This window comes from Natator depressus, chromosome 15 (assembly GCF_965152275.1).
Source record: "Natator depressus isolate rNatDep1 chromosome 15, rNatDep2.hap1, whole genome shotgun sequence".
NCBI classification, from domain to species: Eukaryota; Metazoa; Chordata; order Testudines; family Cheloniidae; genus Natator; species Natator depressus.
This window is the reverse complement of record NC_134248.1, coordinates 4,170,819-4,187,542: the sequence shown is the minus strand read 5'-3', so window position 1 is coordinate 4,187,542 and position 16,724 is coordinate 4,170,819. Positions and strand designations below refer to the sequence as shown.

Here is a 16,724-nt window from a genome sequence, read left to right as displayed (position 1 = left end):
GGCTCAAGGCTGGGGCACAGAGATGAGGGGTGTGGAGTGCAGGACGGGACACCACATTTGGAGGGGCTCAGGGCTGGGGCACAGGATTGGGGTGCGGGGGTGAGGGCTGCAGGGTGGGGCGGGGATGAGGGGTTTGGGGTGCAGGAGGGGACTCCGAGTTTGGGGGGGCTCAGGGATGGGGCAGGGGGTTGGGGAGCGGGAGGGGGTCAGGGCTCTGGCCTGGGGGTGCAGGCTCTGGGGTGGGGCCAGGGATGAGAGGTTTTGGGTGCAGGAAGGGGTTCTGGGTTTGGGGGCGCTCAAGGCTGGGGCAGGGGGTTGGGGCGCGGGGCACAGGCTTACCTCAGGCGGCTCCCGGACAGCGTTGCAGCGGGGGTGCTAAGGCAGGCTTCCTGCCTCTCCTGGCACCGCGGACTGCGCTGTGCCCCAGAAGCAGCCAGCAGCAGGTCCGACGCAGAGGTGCACAAGCAGCTCCATGTGGCTCTCACCCGCAGGCACTGCCCACCCCAGCTCCCATTGGCTGGAAACCGGGCAATGGGAGTGCGGAGCCGGTGCTTGGGACAGGGGCAGCATGCAGAGCCCTGTGGCCCCCCTCCCTAGGAGCTGATCCTGCTGCTGGCCGTGTCTGGGGTGCAGCGCGATGTCAGAACAGATAGGGACTCGCCTGCCTTAGACCCGCAGCACCACCGATGGGACCTTTCATGGCCTGGTCGGTGGTGCTGACCAGAGCCGCCGCGACCCAGGGCCTTCCATTCCGCGACCCAGAACTGGGTTGCGACCTGCAGTTTGAAAACCACTGGCCTAGACCAAGCCCTGACGGTGGCGTTAGTGCAGCAGAAAGGCAATACAATGTTAAGCTGTGGGAGGGCAGAGGAGTTATGGGGTGGGATCGGGGATGGCGCTGGTGTTACTAACACAAATGATGGGCACTAGGGTGCAAACCATTCTCTCGATGTCCAGTCTGTGTCGGGTTATTTCCCAGAACATGATCTCGGATGATTGTAGTTTCCCTGTCATTCCAGTCAGTGACTTTCCTGCTGGAACTGCACAAGGCAGAAAGGAAGCCCAGCCACATTCGTCATCTCCAGACAAAGCAGAACCTGAGGAACAAACACATAAGGGGCTGTGAGAAATTACAAGTCAGGAGATGCAGGAATAAAACCCTCCAGAGAAAACAATGAAATGCTAGCAAGAGAATATGACAGGAGCTCCAGAGCATCCCACTGCTAGTGCAGGACCAGCCTCTCCCGGTAGGTGGTGCTGCAGGAGCACTGATTGTCAGGGAGCGCCCAGGTACTCCAGTCCCAGCCTCTCCCAGACAGAAGGGTGGTAGAAACCCTGGCTGTGGGGAGCCCCCTGCTACCTCCAGGCTTCATGGGGGCGGAGAGGAAATGTGATCTTCTACCATCCTCCTCCCACAACCAAAACCCACCCAGCTGTGAGACTAAAGTGGGCTGCCACTTGCATGGACTGTGCAGCTCTTCCTTGTATGCTTGTCCCTCTCCTTTCCTGAGCTGTGAAATGGTTATCGGTGTTGACCCTTTAAATTGTCACCTTCAGAGATTCAGCGTTAACCCCCCTTTCCTGTGAATGTGAATATGGAATCCCCGCTCCTCTCAGAGCTGTTGTTTCAGGCTGTCGACAGACTCAGGCAGACATCACGGCATCAGGTTCACCTGGGTCACGTTTTGAAGTTGATCTTTGTAACCACGGGGGCTACAGGCTTGATTTTCTGTTTTACATTAAAATTTTGATTTTGAAGCACAAGAATCCACCACAAGGGAAGGGACTGGGGCATCAATCCAGCCCAAATCTGACTCTAACCTCTCCCAGCAGGACGAGCTCATGGGGAGTGGGGCAGGAGCACTGGCTGGGGGGGGAGCTCCGAGTGGCTGCAACCCCAGCCTGTCCTAACAGACACCCCACTCTACATGTAAAACCTGTTCTAAGGAAATCCTGCCAGTTCAAGTTGGGGAGCCCTGCACTGTGCTGAGCTTCCCCCAACTCCAAAGTCAAAGTCATGTCTCTCAGACTTAGGAACAGATCCCATGTCTTCAATATGACAAAGTGCTTTTCTTAACCTTCTGCTAACCACTGTTCTATCCACTAGACTATGCTCCCCACCCAGAGCCAGGGATAGATCTCAGGAGTCCTGATCTTCCATTTTCTACTGGTGTCTGGCATATTGTGATATAACTAAGGCCCTACTTCATTTGCGATATTGTGGAAATTGCGGATCCCACAATATTAGGCTTCCACCGCAGTTTTGATTTTAATTAGCTTATTTTGCGTTGTCCACAATTTTGCATACATTTGGAGAGTGCAGTACTAATTGCATAAACATTCAATGCCTGTAAAATGTAAAAGGCTAGAGTGACTGGACCTGATTTCTTCAGCAGTTGTGTTAAGACTTTTAGTCTTCTGAATTTTATACTGTACCGGTCACTTTTGGTTTTTTAATGACTGTAATATAGTAGCAGCAAAATGTCTGGTTATCAAAAAAATTAGCAGGCATAACATAATACTTGAGTGTCTATATCGTTCCAGCAAATTTTTCTTAAACAAATAAGTCTACCCTGGCTTATCTAAATTACTGCTGTTAATATATGTCCATTATTACTTTTCCGCAATTTTCCATGTCTCCTCCGCAACTCAGCCGCAATTATTTGACAATCATCCCATGATTCAAGTAGGGCCTTACATACAACCTACTGACAAGGTGTGTGTCATGTTCCCACTTCTCTCAATTTTGTCCTACAGTGGTGAAGCTTTTACTGTGCAGCTGCTCACAGAGAAGCACTGATCTGCCAGAGAGATGCAGGTGCTGATGGATAAAATCTGATCCAGCAGTTGCTGGTCTTCAGCAAGTAAAAACTACTCCACCATAAGCAACATCTACTCTGTTGATTCAAAATATTTTCCATCAGCAGCGGCACTTGTTTGTCAGCTTACATCCTACAACAGAGAAGGTTCTTTGTGCAGAGGCACACAGAAGTTTTAGCGAGTCAGCAGCTGCAGTCTCAAGCAAGCTACATTTTCTCCTTCACTGGGCAGATAAAATTTTCATCAGCTGAACTTCCATGGAATCTATCAGCTGAAATTACCCCCCAGGTCTCCCTCTTCCCCCTGTTTAAAAAATATAATAACTGAAAAATTAATACACAGACAGCTTTGTGGAGAAGCTGTAAGGCTGCTACACATATAGAATACCTGACACAAAACCCCAACAGCAAGGAAGCTAATTGGTAAGTCACCAAACAGGACAACCCCCCCCCCCACACACACACACACTCCACCCACAGGCGCGTACACCTTAGCTTCGACTTTGTCCCTGCTATGGACGCCAGACTTACAGCACCCCATCCCACTGCTTCCTAGGCTAGAGTCCCCCACAGCTGCCAGCCTGGGAGCATCTAGCAGTCAAGAAATATCACAGGGGCCTTTTGAGATAAGCAGAGTCCAGCTGGTTAACACATGTCCTCTGCCCACGCCAGGCTCTGCAGCGATGGGACGGGGAACTCGGAGCTTTACCATAACTGGCTGCACAGTCACAGGAGTGAAAATGAACCACATAGACAGACCCACTGAGGCCTGTCAGCTCTGAGTTCTTGGGGAACCAGGGCGCAGTATCTAGCCTGTCTGACTCACGAAAGACACCCCCCCACCAGTCTCTGCTTGAACCAAAACTGATCAGAGAAAAGGCTTGCAGAGAGCAGTGAAGGGCGTTGGGAGACACACCTAGACCCCTCCTGACAAGGGTGACAAGATTAAGGCATCTCCATTAGCATACAGATTGGAGAACAGAGAACTGCACTGAACTCTGGGACCAGAAAAGCAGGGAAGCACTGCATCATGGGGGATCTCTGCTCCAGATGTTAATGAACCTACGCCAACACACACCCAGCTCAGCAGTTATCAGACCAATTCTAGTCATGAATCCTTGATTTATATCCAAAATAATGAAGCAGCCTAAGTGCATTGTGAACTCCCTGCAAAAAACATCACCTATAGCTAGGAGTGATCAGCTCCTATTGTCTAGCCTAAAGAAAACCCTTGAGTCATCAGTTTACCCATAAACAAATCTAGTGTTCTCCCTTGAACCATTGTCGTTTCTCTACAAAAACCCCTACCTATGTTCAAGTAAGTATTCTGATGCTTGAGTCCGAACTATGCATCAGTTCCACTGGGATTACATCTTCTCCTGACTGATCGTGCTGGGGGCTCTGCCTGTCTGCAGCACTCAGGACCCTGAGCTACCTCCATCACCTAGGAACTCCGACCAGTTCAAGCCCCATGGAGTGGATGAGATCCCTCCCTCTTTCTCTCTCTGTTTTCTTTTCTACCTCAGGTATTAACCTTTAGGGCATGGCTACACTTGCAGATGTAGAGCCTGTGAGTTAAACCAGCCTTCGGAGAGCGCAGTAGGGAAAGCGCTGCCGTGTGCTCACACTGTCAGCTGACAGTGCACTGGCGGGGGGGCCACATTTGCAGCACTTGCAGTGGCATTGGGAGCGGTGCCTTGTGGGCAGCTATCCCACAGAGCACCTCTTCCCATTCAGGCGCTGTGGCTTGTGGGAAGGGGGCGGGGAGTGCAGGGCATTCTGGGTCCTGTCCCAACGCCCCGTGATGCATCGGTTCAGATCCCAGCAAGCCCTGTGCTTCCATCCACATTTGGCGCCATCTTTCAACGGTTTTTGTGCTGCGCGCTCTGTCTTCCCTTTCGGTCTGCGGGAATGGAGCCCAAACTGCTGAGGAGTACGCTGACGAGTCTCGCCAGCACGTCACGTTTGGCAGTCGAGTTCCTCCTTAAGATCCAAACTGACTGTGAGGGTTGCGACGATATCGACTCGAGTAACGCATATGACACGAGATTGCTTGTGGCATTCAAGGACATGCTCACCACCGTGGAACGCCGCTTTTGGACTCGGGAAACAAGCACTGAGGGATGGGATCACATCGTCATGCACGTCTGGGATGACGAGCAGTGGCTGCAGAACTTTCGGATGAGAAAAGCCACTGTCAGGGGACTGTGTGAGGAGCTCGCCCCCACCCTGCGGCGCAAGGACACGAGATTGAGAGCTGCCCTGACGGTGGAGAAGCGGGTGGCTATTGCAATCTGGGAGCTGGCAACTCCAGACAGCTACCGATCGGTCGCGAACCAGTTTGGAGTGGGAAAGTCGACCGTTGGAATCGTGTTGATGCAAGTTTGCAGGGCCATTAATCGCATCCCGCTCAGAAGAACCGTGACTCTGGGTAACGTGCATGACATTGTGGCTGGCTTTGCACAAATGGGTTTCCCTAACTGCGGAGGGGCAATAGATGGGACGCATATTCAAATTCTTGCACCAGCCCACGTAGCCGCTGAGTATGTTAATCGGAAGGGGTATTTCTCAATGGTTCTCCAGGTGCTTGTGGATCACCATGGGCGTTTCATTGACATGAATGCAGGCTGGCCCGGAAAGGTGCATGACGCACGCATGTTTCGGAACACTTTTTTCCCAGACCAGAAGATCACCATAGGGGAAGTCAAAATGCCCTTTGTGATCCTTGGAGACCCCGCTTACCTTTAATGCCATGGCTCATGAAACCCTACACAGCGAGCCTTGACAGCAGCAAGGAATGGTTCAACAACAGGCTGAACCAGTGCAGAATGACTGTGGAGTGTGCTTTTGACCGTTTAAAGGACCGCTGGTGCTCTCTGTATAGAAAGCTGGACCTGGCCGATGACAGCATCCTCGCGGTTATATCCGCGTGCTGTACTCTCCATAACATTTGTGAAGGGAAGGGTGAAAGGTTCACTCAAGCATGGAAATCGGAGGTTCAACACCTGGAGACCGAATCTGAACAGCCAGAGAGCAGGGCTGTTAGAGGGGCCCAGTGTGGGGCTGCAAGGATTAGGGATCCCTTCAGGGAGCAATTTGAGGCTGAAAGCCACCAGTAATGTTTGGTGCCCTGCACAGGAGTGAAGTGCAGTGGTTCCAATGTTAGTAGGAATCTGTGTTTGCTACTCTGACTTGCAGTCCCTGTTGCTTTCCTGGATGAAGGTATCTTTTACTTTATGCAATAAATAATAAAGAATGTTTTCAAAGCCAAAAAATCCATTTATTGAAAAGAAAATTCATTTATTGAAAAGAAACACAACTGCTTGGGAAACACAAAGGGCAAGGGGGTGGGGTGGGGAACGGTACAATCACAGATTTAGATCTGTCCTGTTATCATACTCAGCCTTCCTGTCTGGAGTGCTGTGCAATGAGTGCTGCACTTCAGGATAGGTATACTGCCTGGTGATGGGGGTTGAGTGCAGTGGGTCAGGGTCGTAGTTTTCAGGGCTGGGTGGTGAAGCTACAGGTGTTGGAGGCAGCTGGTGGCGATAAGAACCCGGATGTTGGGGATAGTGGGTTGGAGGTGACATGGGGGCACAAGGGAAAGAGTTTTGGGACAAGGGCTGCGGGGGGGGCAGGTGAGGTACTGCTCTGCCTGCATGGCTACGAGCGCCTGGATAGAGTCCACTTGGTACTCCATGATGCTTATCAGCCGATCCATGCTTTGCTGCCGGAACACCGCGCTTTTGAGCCGGCGCTCCTCATTCTGCTGGCGGATCCTCCTTTCACTCTCCCTCCACTCCTGCACTTTTAGATTCTTTTTAAGTGACTGCTGCATTACTCCATGCAGCATGTCTTCCTTGCTTCTACATGGCCTCTTCCTGATTCTTTGCAGTCTTTCAGCCGGTGATAACATGGACGGCTGAGATCTCAAGGTTGCATCTGTAAAGGCAAAATGCAATACTTAACAGAGGCAGCATTGTTCACACCAGACAGAGCAATGATCCCCCTGTACTTAACGGCAAGCGCAGTCTACACAATAGCATAATTTGCCCGTCCCAAAGTGAGCGCACATAACCCATGGGAGCCCCAAAATGGTAAGCAAGCACAGGGTCAAGTGTGACTGATTGTTTCACGGCCGTACTGTCCTCTGGGTTTCTGTGCCTTGGGGAGAGCCAACAGCTGCAGGGGGCCCCTATACTGAACACTGTCTCCACATTTTCCACAGGAGTTCATCCTGGAAGATATTTCGCTGCTGAGGGTGATCTGGGAAGCAAGGGAGGGTCTTCTACTACAATGCGGCTTCTGCCCTGGCCCATATGCAGCTTGGTCTCCATGGCCCACACGGCACGGACATGTTAGCCTTAGTGGCAAGAAGCACAGTAGCTCTGCCAAGGAACCTGCGCAAGCGCATTGCCCAACTTCTGGATGAGACCTTTGAAGAGATCACTGAGGCCAATTACCGCGATGTGAGAGAGCACCTCAACACCCTATTCCACATCTAAGCATGCACGCAGCCCTAACCCTCCTCGCCCCCAACAGCCCGCACCAAATAACTTCCTTCCCAAAATAAAAGCCGCTTACCGGGCACCTCCTTTGGTGTTTGTCCTTCCCCAAGCACCAGCCACCGCGACTGGCTACCTTCCTCCTGTCTTGAGAACAGCTCCTTGCTGCACGCATCTAGGGATTCTGGGGTGTCTTCCTCCTCCTCAGGACCCTCGCTCCCGCTTTCCTCCTCCTTCCTTGTTGAACTGGGCTCTGACGTGTCCATGGTGGTCCTCGGAGTGGAGGTGGGGTCACCCACAAGTATTGCGTTCAGCTCTTTGTAGAAACGGCAGGTCAGGGGGGCAGCACCAGAGCAGCGTTTTGCCTCGTGGGCTTTGCGGTAGGTATTCCGCATCTCCTTCACCTTATCCCTGCATTGCAGTGCGTCCCGGTCATGGCCCCTTTTCATCATGTCCCTTGATATCTGCCAAAAGGTATCATAATTCCTATGGCTGGAGCACAGCTAGGACTGGACAGCTTCCTCCCCTCAAACACTGATGAGGTCCAGCACCTCACCATTGCTCCATGCTGGGGCTCGCCGGGCACGTGGAGGCATGGTCACCTGGAAAGATGCGCTGAGAGCACTCCACGCCTGGCTGAGCAAACAGGAAGGGGATTTTCAAAATTCCCAGAGAATTTAAAGGGCGGGTCTGACAGCTGGTCACCTGAGGGCAGGGCAGTAGAGTTCAAAGTGAAGACCAGAGTGGCTAGAATAGGCATTGTGGGACACTTCTGGAGGCCAATCAGAGCACATTAACAGACCAGGGCGTCCACACTGGTGCCACGGTGCTCCAGAGGGGGCACATCAAACATTATTCCACTCACCGAGGTGGATTACCAGGAGTGCTCTAGGCTCGGACTCAGAGCGCTCTACGTGCCTTGCCAGTGTGGACGTGTCGTGAGTTAGAGCACACTGGGCTGCTTTAATGCGCTCTAACTCGCAAGTGTATCCAAGCCCTTAGTAATGTAACTGTTATGTTGGTTTAGGCTCTCCTTGTGTAGTTATCACTATTATTCAATGAATAACTTTTATGGTTAAGCTGGTTGCTTCTCTCGCTCTCTCTCTCTCTCTGAACTTTACCCTTTGGTGTTTTCAGCTTCCCCCATTTACTCTGCAGCAACACTTCTTTTACCTAAGCTAAAGATCCCTGTAGCGCCCAAAAATACTGTGGGGTTTGCTCATCAGGTAGGTTACTGCCAGTACAATTGTGATGTGAAAGTGGGGATAGGGACGTGCTGAACCTGTGACATACAAGGGTGGCTGCTTGGAAGTACTGCTCGACCCAGACTACTGAGCCCAGGGGCGGGCATATAAGGGTGACAGCTTGAAAGTGCTGCTTGACCCAGACCACTGAGGCCAGGGACATATAAGGGTGAGAGCTTGAAAGTGCTGATCGACTGGGTCCGCTCAGACTTGCTCTGTTAATGTGGGTGTGTGCGTGTTCATCTGGTTCTGGGCTGGAGGAACCCAGCCCTGGGGAACCTAGGTCCTGCAGGATAGCTCCATTGGGAGGGGATTTGCGGAAGGGAGGAATAAAGCTCATATGAAAACACACATGACACAAGCAGTACATTGATAGAATTACAAAACCCCACTGCCCAGAAGAGTAACCCTAATAAATGAGCGTACCCCGAAGTAATGGGCAAAGCTGGTAACACTGCACACCCAAGCACATAGTGAAACGCCAGGCAGCACGGCATCATTCAGAGAGGAGAGGCCTACACGCTGACTGTCACTGATATAGAAGGCACCTCAGCAGCCAGGTTTTCCTGTGTTTTTAATAGTGGTGCGTGATGGGCAGGGGCACGTACCCAGGGAGAGAGAGTTGAGCTCCAGAGGGAGGCACAGCTCTAGCTAACATGAGGCATGTGGGTGGGACCCCAATGGATAGGGGGTCTCACAGCACAGATACCTTATCTGTCGGGGGAGGCTCAAGCAGGAAGCGAAAATCAAGAGAACTATATTGTTGGTGTGACCAAGCTTCACAGGGCACTGTAGGCAGCAGCGGACAGGTAGGAATAGCTCAGAGTGATATCCACACCACTCAGCAGCATAGTGATTCCTGAAGCTAAAGGCCACATCCCCCCAGAACCGACTGAGAGGTGCTGTTCTCTCCAGCAGCCTCATTCCCCACCGTGGGATATTCCATGAATAACTGAGCTTCCGAGCAGCTTCTTTACAAAATGTCACCTTGGGGCACGGGAGAGTCCAGGTTAAAATGAAAACTCTGAGCGAGGGAATAAGGGGATTAGGTTGGCAGCTAGAACTCAACATTAGCTACAGTGGCTGCAACCACATGATCACTGTAAGAACCCCAGGAGCTACCCCCACATTGTCTGTAGATCCTATAGCCTATAATCACGATGGAAAATACACACACATTAAAAGAACAGTGTTAAGGTTGCAAAGCCAATCTCCTGCTAATTGGAGAATGCCAGAATTAAGATTGCGGTTTGCAACCTTCTCTCTGCTCCCTGGTCTGTATGTATTGTGAGAGTCTTTCCTGACTTGATCACACCCTATTCTTGAGCAGAAGCAGAGGCCTCCCTCTTTTCAGGTTTCAGAGTAGCAGCCATGGTAGTCTGTATCCGCAAAAAGAACAGGAGGACTTGTGGCACCTTAGAGACTAACCAATTTATTTGAGTGTAAGCTTTCGTGAGCTACAGCTCACTTCATCGGATGCATGCCATCCACGTAGCTCACGAAAGCTTATGCTCAAATAAATGTGTTAGTCTCCAAGGTGCCACAAGTACTCCTTTTCTTTTTGCATCTTTTCAGTGGTGATCAGGTTTGTCTGAGGAAACACATCCTGAGAGTGAGGTCTGGTAGGCTCTCAAAGAGGTTCCCAGCCGGGAAATGGAGACAGCCCCATAACCTGCGTTATTTTTGACTGGGCTGGACCAGATCCCAGCAGAACGTAGTGTAGGGAAGGTGCCTGCTTTGGCTGGGGAATGGACAAGGTGACCCAACAGGCCTTTTCCCTCTCCGACTCAAGATGCTCTGAATGAAGGCAGAGCTGTTTGTCAGGGGTTCCTGTTTGTATCTCTCAGAAATGACAACGCTTGAAATTTACAGGCCATTGAAGAAGAAGAAATGAAGTGGGAGTCAAAGCACATTCCCAAACCTCCTCAGACCAGTGCGCTGTACTTTGGATCTCAGTAGGAGGTGTCTGGTACATCAGAGCTAAAGATAACACCTGACGTAAGTAGGATTGTCCTCTACTTCCACTGAGGCATCAAAACAAGCTGAACAATTAATTATTATTATGCATTAGTTGTATGGTGGTAGTGCCTCAGAGACCCAGTCGTCACCCAGGACCCCCTTGTGCCTGGTGCTGTACAAACACAGAAAAAAAAAAAGATGGACCTGCCCCAAAGAGCTTCCAATCTAAGTATAAGCCAAGAGACCACAATGGACACAATAAACAATGGGCATCATTCACTGCTGCTCTTGGCGGAGGTGGGAGACTTTCATACGTCATTTTATCTTTACTGCAGCAACTGGAGCTCTGCTATCAAAGCCCTGCAGACCAGCAGTCATATATTGAGCTCTACATGACAGATATGGAGGAGGAAATCAAGCTTCACATGAAAGACAGAAAAGATGGGAAATTGGTTTGGAAGACGTTTGTGAGGCCAGGTAGGATCACATGTAAGACATTGAAGCAGAACTTCTGGGCAGCTGGTCGTGGTGACTGAAGCTCATAGAATCGCTGAAATGTCGGGTTGGAAGGGACCTTGAGAGGTCATCAAGTGCAGCTCCCTGTGCTGAGGCAGGCCCAAGTAAACCTAGACCATCCCTGTCAGATGTTTGTCCAACCTGTTCCTAACGGCCTCCAATGATGGGGATTCCACAACCTTCCTTGGAAGCCTGTTCCACAGCTTAGCTACCCTTATAGTTAGAAAGTTTTTCCTAAGGTCTAACCTAAATCTCCCTTGCTGCAGAATAAGCCAATTACTTCTTGTCCTACCTTCAGCAGACATGGAGAACAATTGATCCCTGTGCTCTTTGTAACAGCCCTTCACATATCTGAAGACTGTTATCAGGTTCCCCATCGGTCGTCTTTTCTCCAGACTAACCAGGCCCAGTTTTTAACCTTCCCTCACAGGTGAAGTTTTCTAAACCTTTATCATTTTTGTTGCTCTCCTCTGGACTCTCTCCAATTTGCCCACATCTTTCTTCAAGTGTGGTGCCCAGAACCGGACACAGTGCTCCAGCCGAGGCCTCATCAGTGCCAAGTTGACTGGGGCAATTACCTCCCGTGTCTTACATACGAGACTTGTGCTAATACATCCCAGAACGCTATTAGCCTTTTTTGCAACTGGCACTGCATCCCATTGTTGCCTCATATTCAATTTGTAATCCACTATAACCCCAGATGCTTTTCAGCAGTCCTACCACCTAGCCAGTTATTCCCCATTATATAGGTCTCATTTCATTTTTGCTTCCTACGTGGAGTACTTTGCACTTGTTTTTATTGAATTTCATTTTGTTGATTTCAGACCAATTCTCCAATATGCCAAAATGGTTCTGAATTCTAAATCTGTCCTCTAAAGTTCTTGCAACCCATCCCAGCTTGGTGTCATCTGGGAATGTTATAAGCATACTCTCCCATCCATTATACAAGTCATGAATGAAAATATTGACTAGTCCCAGGACTAACGGCTGTATAACCCCACTAGATACGCCCTCCCAGTTTGGCAGCAAACCATTGATAACTACTCTTTGAGTATCATCTTTCAACCACTTGTGCACTCACTTTATAGTAATTTAATTTAGACCGCATTTCCCTGATTTGCTTATGAGAATGTCATGAGGGACTGTGTTAAAAGCCTTATTAAAATCAAGATATGGCATATCTGCTGCTTCCCCTCTATCCAGTAAGTCAGTTACCCTGTCAAAGAAGGAAACTAGGTTGGTTTGGCATGCTTTGTTCTTGGCAAAAAACTTCCCAGGTATCAAAGTTAAGTGATTTGGGGACACAGAGGCAGGAGATGTACATTAAATCAGGTGTCTCAGCTCTGCCATCTTCATTATCCATGGCAAAAATCTTAATCCACTGAACAAAGTCCTGTGGTTTAAATGCACTTTTAGGATCTTTGATTGTGGTTCTTCTGGAGATTTCAGAAATTATCCTCAGGAAATTAACCAAGTATTTCAAGATTCCTTGTGAGGTGGAGAAACTCCAGTATAACTTTAGAGAAGGCTGAGACGGGCTCTGGGAATGCAGAGCTTCTCTGATTGCCCTTAGCCTCTGATGGTCTTTAATGTTGCTGGACCCTCCTGCTAATGAGAGAAGTGACAGGATGTTTGACTGATCCCTTCCCTTTCTCTTTTAGGGGATGTTAAAATTCCTGCAGCATCCTCCCAAACACTCACAGGTCAGTATTATTTTAACAGAGCTTTCAGTTTCCTCAGTCTCAAGTTGGTCAGAATACAGTATGTTCAAGGAAAAAACAATTGTCGGGGTTTTCTTCAAACATTTACATGAAAATTTTCTGATTTTCTTCAACCTGGAAACCCCAAACTTTAAAGCTGTCCAGTTTTACCCCTTCTCCCTCCCCTCCACATTTTTCAGTGGCAAAATTAGAAATAGTTGCTGAGTGAAGAAAAGGCAGGGAATGGGGAGGGGATGAGTAAAATACCAAAGAGGGAAAACCCTTTGGATTGCCAATTTCAAGGGGGAAGGAGGTTGTTGGGAGGCGAAAAAAAGAATTTCAGAAAAATAAAAACTGAATTTGTATTTAAAAAAAGCCACTTGGAAAAAAGTTGACAAGCTTTAGTTGGATTCCATTTCTTCTCTAACACGCCCGGTCCTCCTGCTTGAAGCATAGACATTAGACATGGAGAAAGACCTTCTCGTTTGCCTTTGTCCACTGCAGTGACTCCCAGATTCCACCCCTTCCTCACAAAGGGATCCCTCTGTACGTCACTGTTGAGAGCTGTGCTCCTGAGGTCCATCCCAAGCTTTCCTTTCCTCAGTGTCATCTCCTTATCCCTCGCTATACCCCCGGGACAGGCTGGTGGGATGGTCTGGAATGTGTAGCAGTGCGGGCTGTTGCATCAGAGCCTCAGCCCCTTGCAGGTGTTAGCGTGGATGGGTCTTTACAAACCCCCCTATTCCAACATGAAGGACTTCATGCAACTGACCACACACTTTGAGTAGAACACCCCTACAGTACAGGGCAAGCTGTTGCACCCCACAGTGACATGGGGTCATTTAGTGGGACTGTAATAACCCAGTGTTGTACCTCCCGTACCCAGCAGAGTAATAAAGGGCTGGTATCTCCTTTAGCTTGAGGCGTGTCCCTGTGAAGAAGCATCGGGAGCAGCTCCATCATCGAATGGGAGTGATCTATCCCATCCTGGTGCACTTACGGGACATAGAGGCAATGAACAGTGATGAAGAGGAGGTGGTGCTTAATATGCAGAACAGACGAAAGGTGATGAATGATGCCTTACTGCAGCTGGTTGAGAGGAAAGGAGCTCAGGCCAAGAAGAACTCTACCAGAGTCTGAGAGACTGACCTTTACCTTGTACAGGACTTCAAGCAATCCAGCTAGGGCCTGGAGATCCCGCTAACAGCTACCTGTGCTCCTGCCACTGCCAGTCTGGGGTGTGAACATAGTCTTACCTTTGTTACTTATGCAGCAACATAAAGCTGGTTTGATACGAGGAGCTTTTCATCACTGTGTCCTTTAGGCCACCTCGACCTCTCACTCTTCCTTCATCTCTCATGCATTTCTTCTTGGGATCTACCTGCTCTCATCTTGTCCTACTCACAGTCTGGGGGAGCAGATCCTTCTGTTTTCTCCTCAGAGACAGAAGACTGGGTTGAATCTTTCCAAACATACAGCAGATCTCTCAGTTAAACAAGCTCTATTTGGAATGAAAGAGAGGAACATTTCTAAATAAACATAAATCATTTTTTCTCCTATCCAAATGTTAGCTGAAATTTTAGAAAAGTGTTTTTCCTGTTTCGTTGCAGAAAAGGAGGAAGACAAGGAAAGTTCTGACATGATCCAGCTGACAGATTAGCCTTCTGTCCATGTCCTGCCCCAGAGAATCTAGGCTAGAGCTGACCTCCTTGGTCTGGCCCAGCAGTCTTTCAGCACCCACCCTCCTGTGTGGGACCATCCCCATGCCTTTCAGAGTGTCACTCGTCAGTAGAGCAAACGGCCTTTTACCCAAGGAGAGACTCCATTTCCTATTTCACAGTCCTCCTTTGTCTCTGGAGAGATCCTGCTGGCTCCTCTCCAAACCCAGCCCATCCAGCTTGGAGGGGTACTGGGCTAGGCCACTGGTGATTGTTGGGGCTATTGTCTGAGTGTTTTAATGGCTGCTTTGCTGCACCTTGATGGGTTTGTCCTGTGGCCTTTAAGGCCTGGCTGTCTCCCCCGGAGAGCTTTCACAAAAAACATATCTACCCCTCTTGTGTTTGGTTTACAGTAAGAAAATCATCCTAAAATTAATGTTAGCAGAGTCTGTCCCTCCTACATCTAAAGTGTAACCCCTGGATGCTCTGTGGGGGTACCCTCATACCGAGAAGCCCCACCTTGTAGAGGGCAGGGCTTTCTTGTCCTAGGGAATCCCAAGATAACCTGGTATCAATGCCACACGCCTGTGTTACCTTCTGTCACAGCTCTGATTGGGCTGCCGCTTCCAGTCACTCCCTGCTCTGCTGTGAGGGAATCCAAGCCTCTCTCCCTGAATCCCGGGGTGTTTTAAGCCTCCAGAGCCTGAACAGAGTCCAGCCACTGCCCCAGTCTTGGGGTCCGTAGGCATGCTGCTGCCATGCAGATCTGCCGTCTAACACTCCCTTCTCAGAACTGGATCCTGCTCTCCAGCTGCCTCGCCCCTGGCCTCAGTGTTGACCCGTCACACTCCCCTGTACTTAAACACACCCTCTTCCCAGAACTCCACCCCAAGGCGAGAAGCTTCTGGTTTACACTCTCTCTCAGCAGCACACAAGCAGTTGTGAAGCAAACACACAGACACTTGGACAAGCACCTAACACAATTGCTGTTTTATACCCAACAGATAAAGCACAAAGAGTACAAATCACTTCGACACACCAACTATCCTACCCACAATGCTCCTCCCTAGCTCACCCTTCCCTTAGAAGTCTTGGGGGCCACCTGGGCTCAGGAAGGAAGGCAGGTAGGGTGTCCCCCGCCTCAGAGTTCTCCATGTTGTGTGGCTGCTCCCTCTCCTCTTGAGCTAGTGAGGAACCAAAGACCCCAGGAAGATCAGCTCCTCCCTGTGTATAAATTTTACTCACCTCTGTCAGGTGACATCCTGCCAGCCTCAACACATGCACAGAGGATCCTCCACCTGGATTTCCAAATTACAGCAGTATGGTGGCCTTAAAGGGCCACAGCATCATCAATAGAAATGCCCCAAAGGGCAGGGAAAACCATCCACATGTTGTCTCAGTGTTTGGGTGAAGCGCTATTGGGAGCCAGACCTGCCCAAACCTCAGACTTTTAGGTCCCCTCCAGATGCCCTGCAACTTCAGGTCTTTCAGTCATGTAGCCCCAGGGGCTATGGGGTGTTGGAATCAAGGAAGTGATATTAAATAGAGAGGTAGAGTTATGGGTCCTCTCTGGACAGGCTGCTGAGATAATGGTCCTGGAATTACGGGCCCCACAATTGTCTAGATTCATTTAAAGCAGGGGAGGTGCATTTTCCTGATTTAAATATACTGTTTGTCATTTTGTTCCCAAATGGCAGACAGAACCCTGGATTTCTGGGGGCCGGGGGGCTGTCAGCTTAGAGAAGTCTCTCAAGCTTGGAGAAACCTTAGTGCAATTGGTGTATTTATGTGCATTGTTACTTTTGAAGCATTTCCCCTAATCCTAGAGAAAAATAATGTTAAAATGCAATAAAGGCTGAGAGCATGTTAGCAATTTAAGGGAAAATATCTTACAGAGATGTTGCAATTATCTGCAAACAAGCCTTATAAACATGGAAATTCAGAGTCAAGGTGGAACTTAAAGGAATCCAAATGTGTTAAACACTGGAAATGCAGCCTGACAGCCTTAACTCTGCCCTGCAGGGACACCCTGCAAACACCACCTAGATATTATTAAGGCATTTTACTGTTTGCAGCCACAGGTTAAATTTAATTGATGTTTTAGACAGATGTTTGTTTCCCCCCTCACTATCACTGCAAGTGCTGCAAGCTCCCTCAGGAGCCCGGGCTCCAGCGGCACTGGCTCTCTATAGGGCACTGCAGCCGCTGCACTGCGAACGCCCTTATGGTATTGGGATCACGAAGGTAATTAAAGAGAAGCCTCTGGGCCTGGCGTGCCTGAGTGCAGCCAGGGTCCTGATCACAGGAGCTGGCGGGTAGCTGG

The 16,724-nt window shown here is 49.7% G+C and overlaps 1 protein-coding gene across 1 annotated transcript in view; it reads right to left on the bottom strand.

The window, feature by feature from the left end:
- Positions 1–6,169: 6,169 nt before the first annotated feature.
- The window catches only part of LOC141999414 (uncharacterized), a 31,375-nt gene continuing 20,820 nt past the window's right edge, over positions 6,170–16,724 (bottom strand). The window contains exons 2-4 of the mRNA XM_074972793.1: positions 14,000–14,244; positions 7,404–7,788; positions 6,170–6,761 (exon numbers count right to left, since the gene is read on the bottom strand). Of these exons, the coding sequence (XP_074828894.1) occupies positions 6,340–6,761; positions 7,404–7,776 (795 nt within the window). The 5' untranslated portion in view covers positions 7,777–7,788; positions 14,000–14,244 and the 3' untranslated portion in view covers positions 6,170–6,339. The remainder of the gene's footprint in view (positions 6,762–7,403; positions 7,789–13,999; positions 14,245–16,724) is intronic.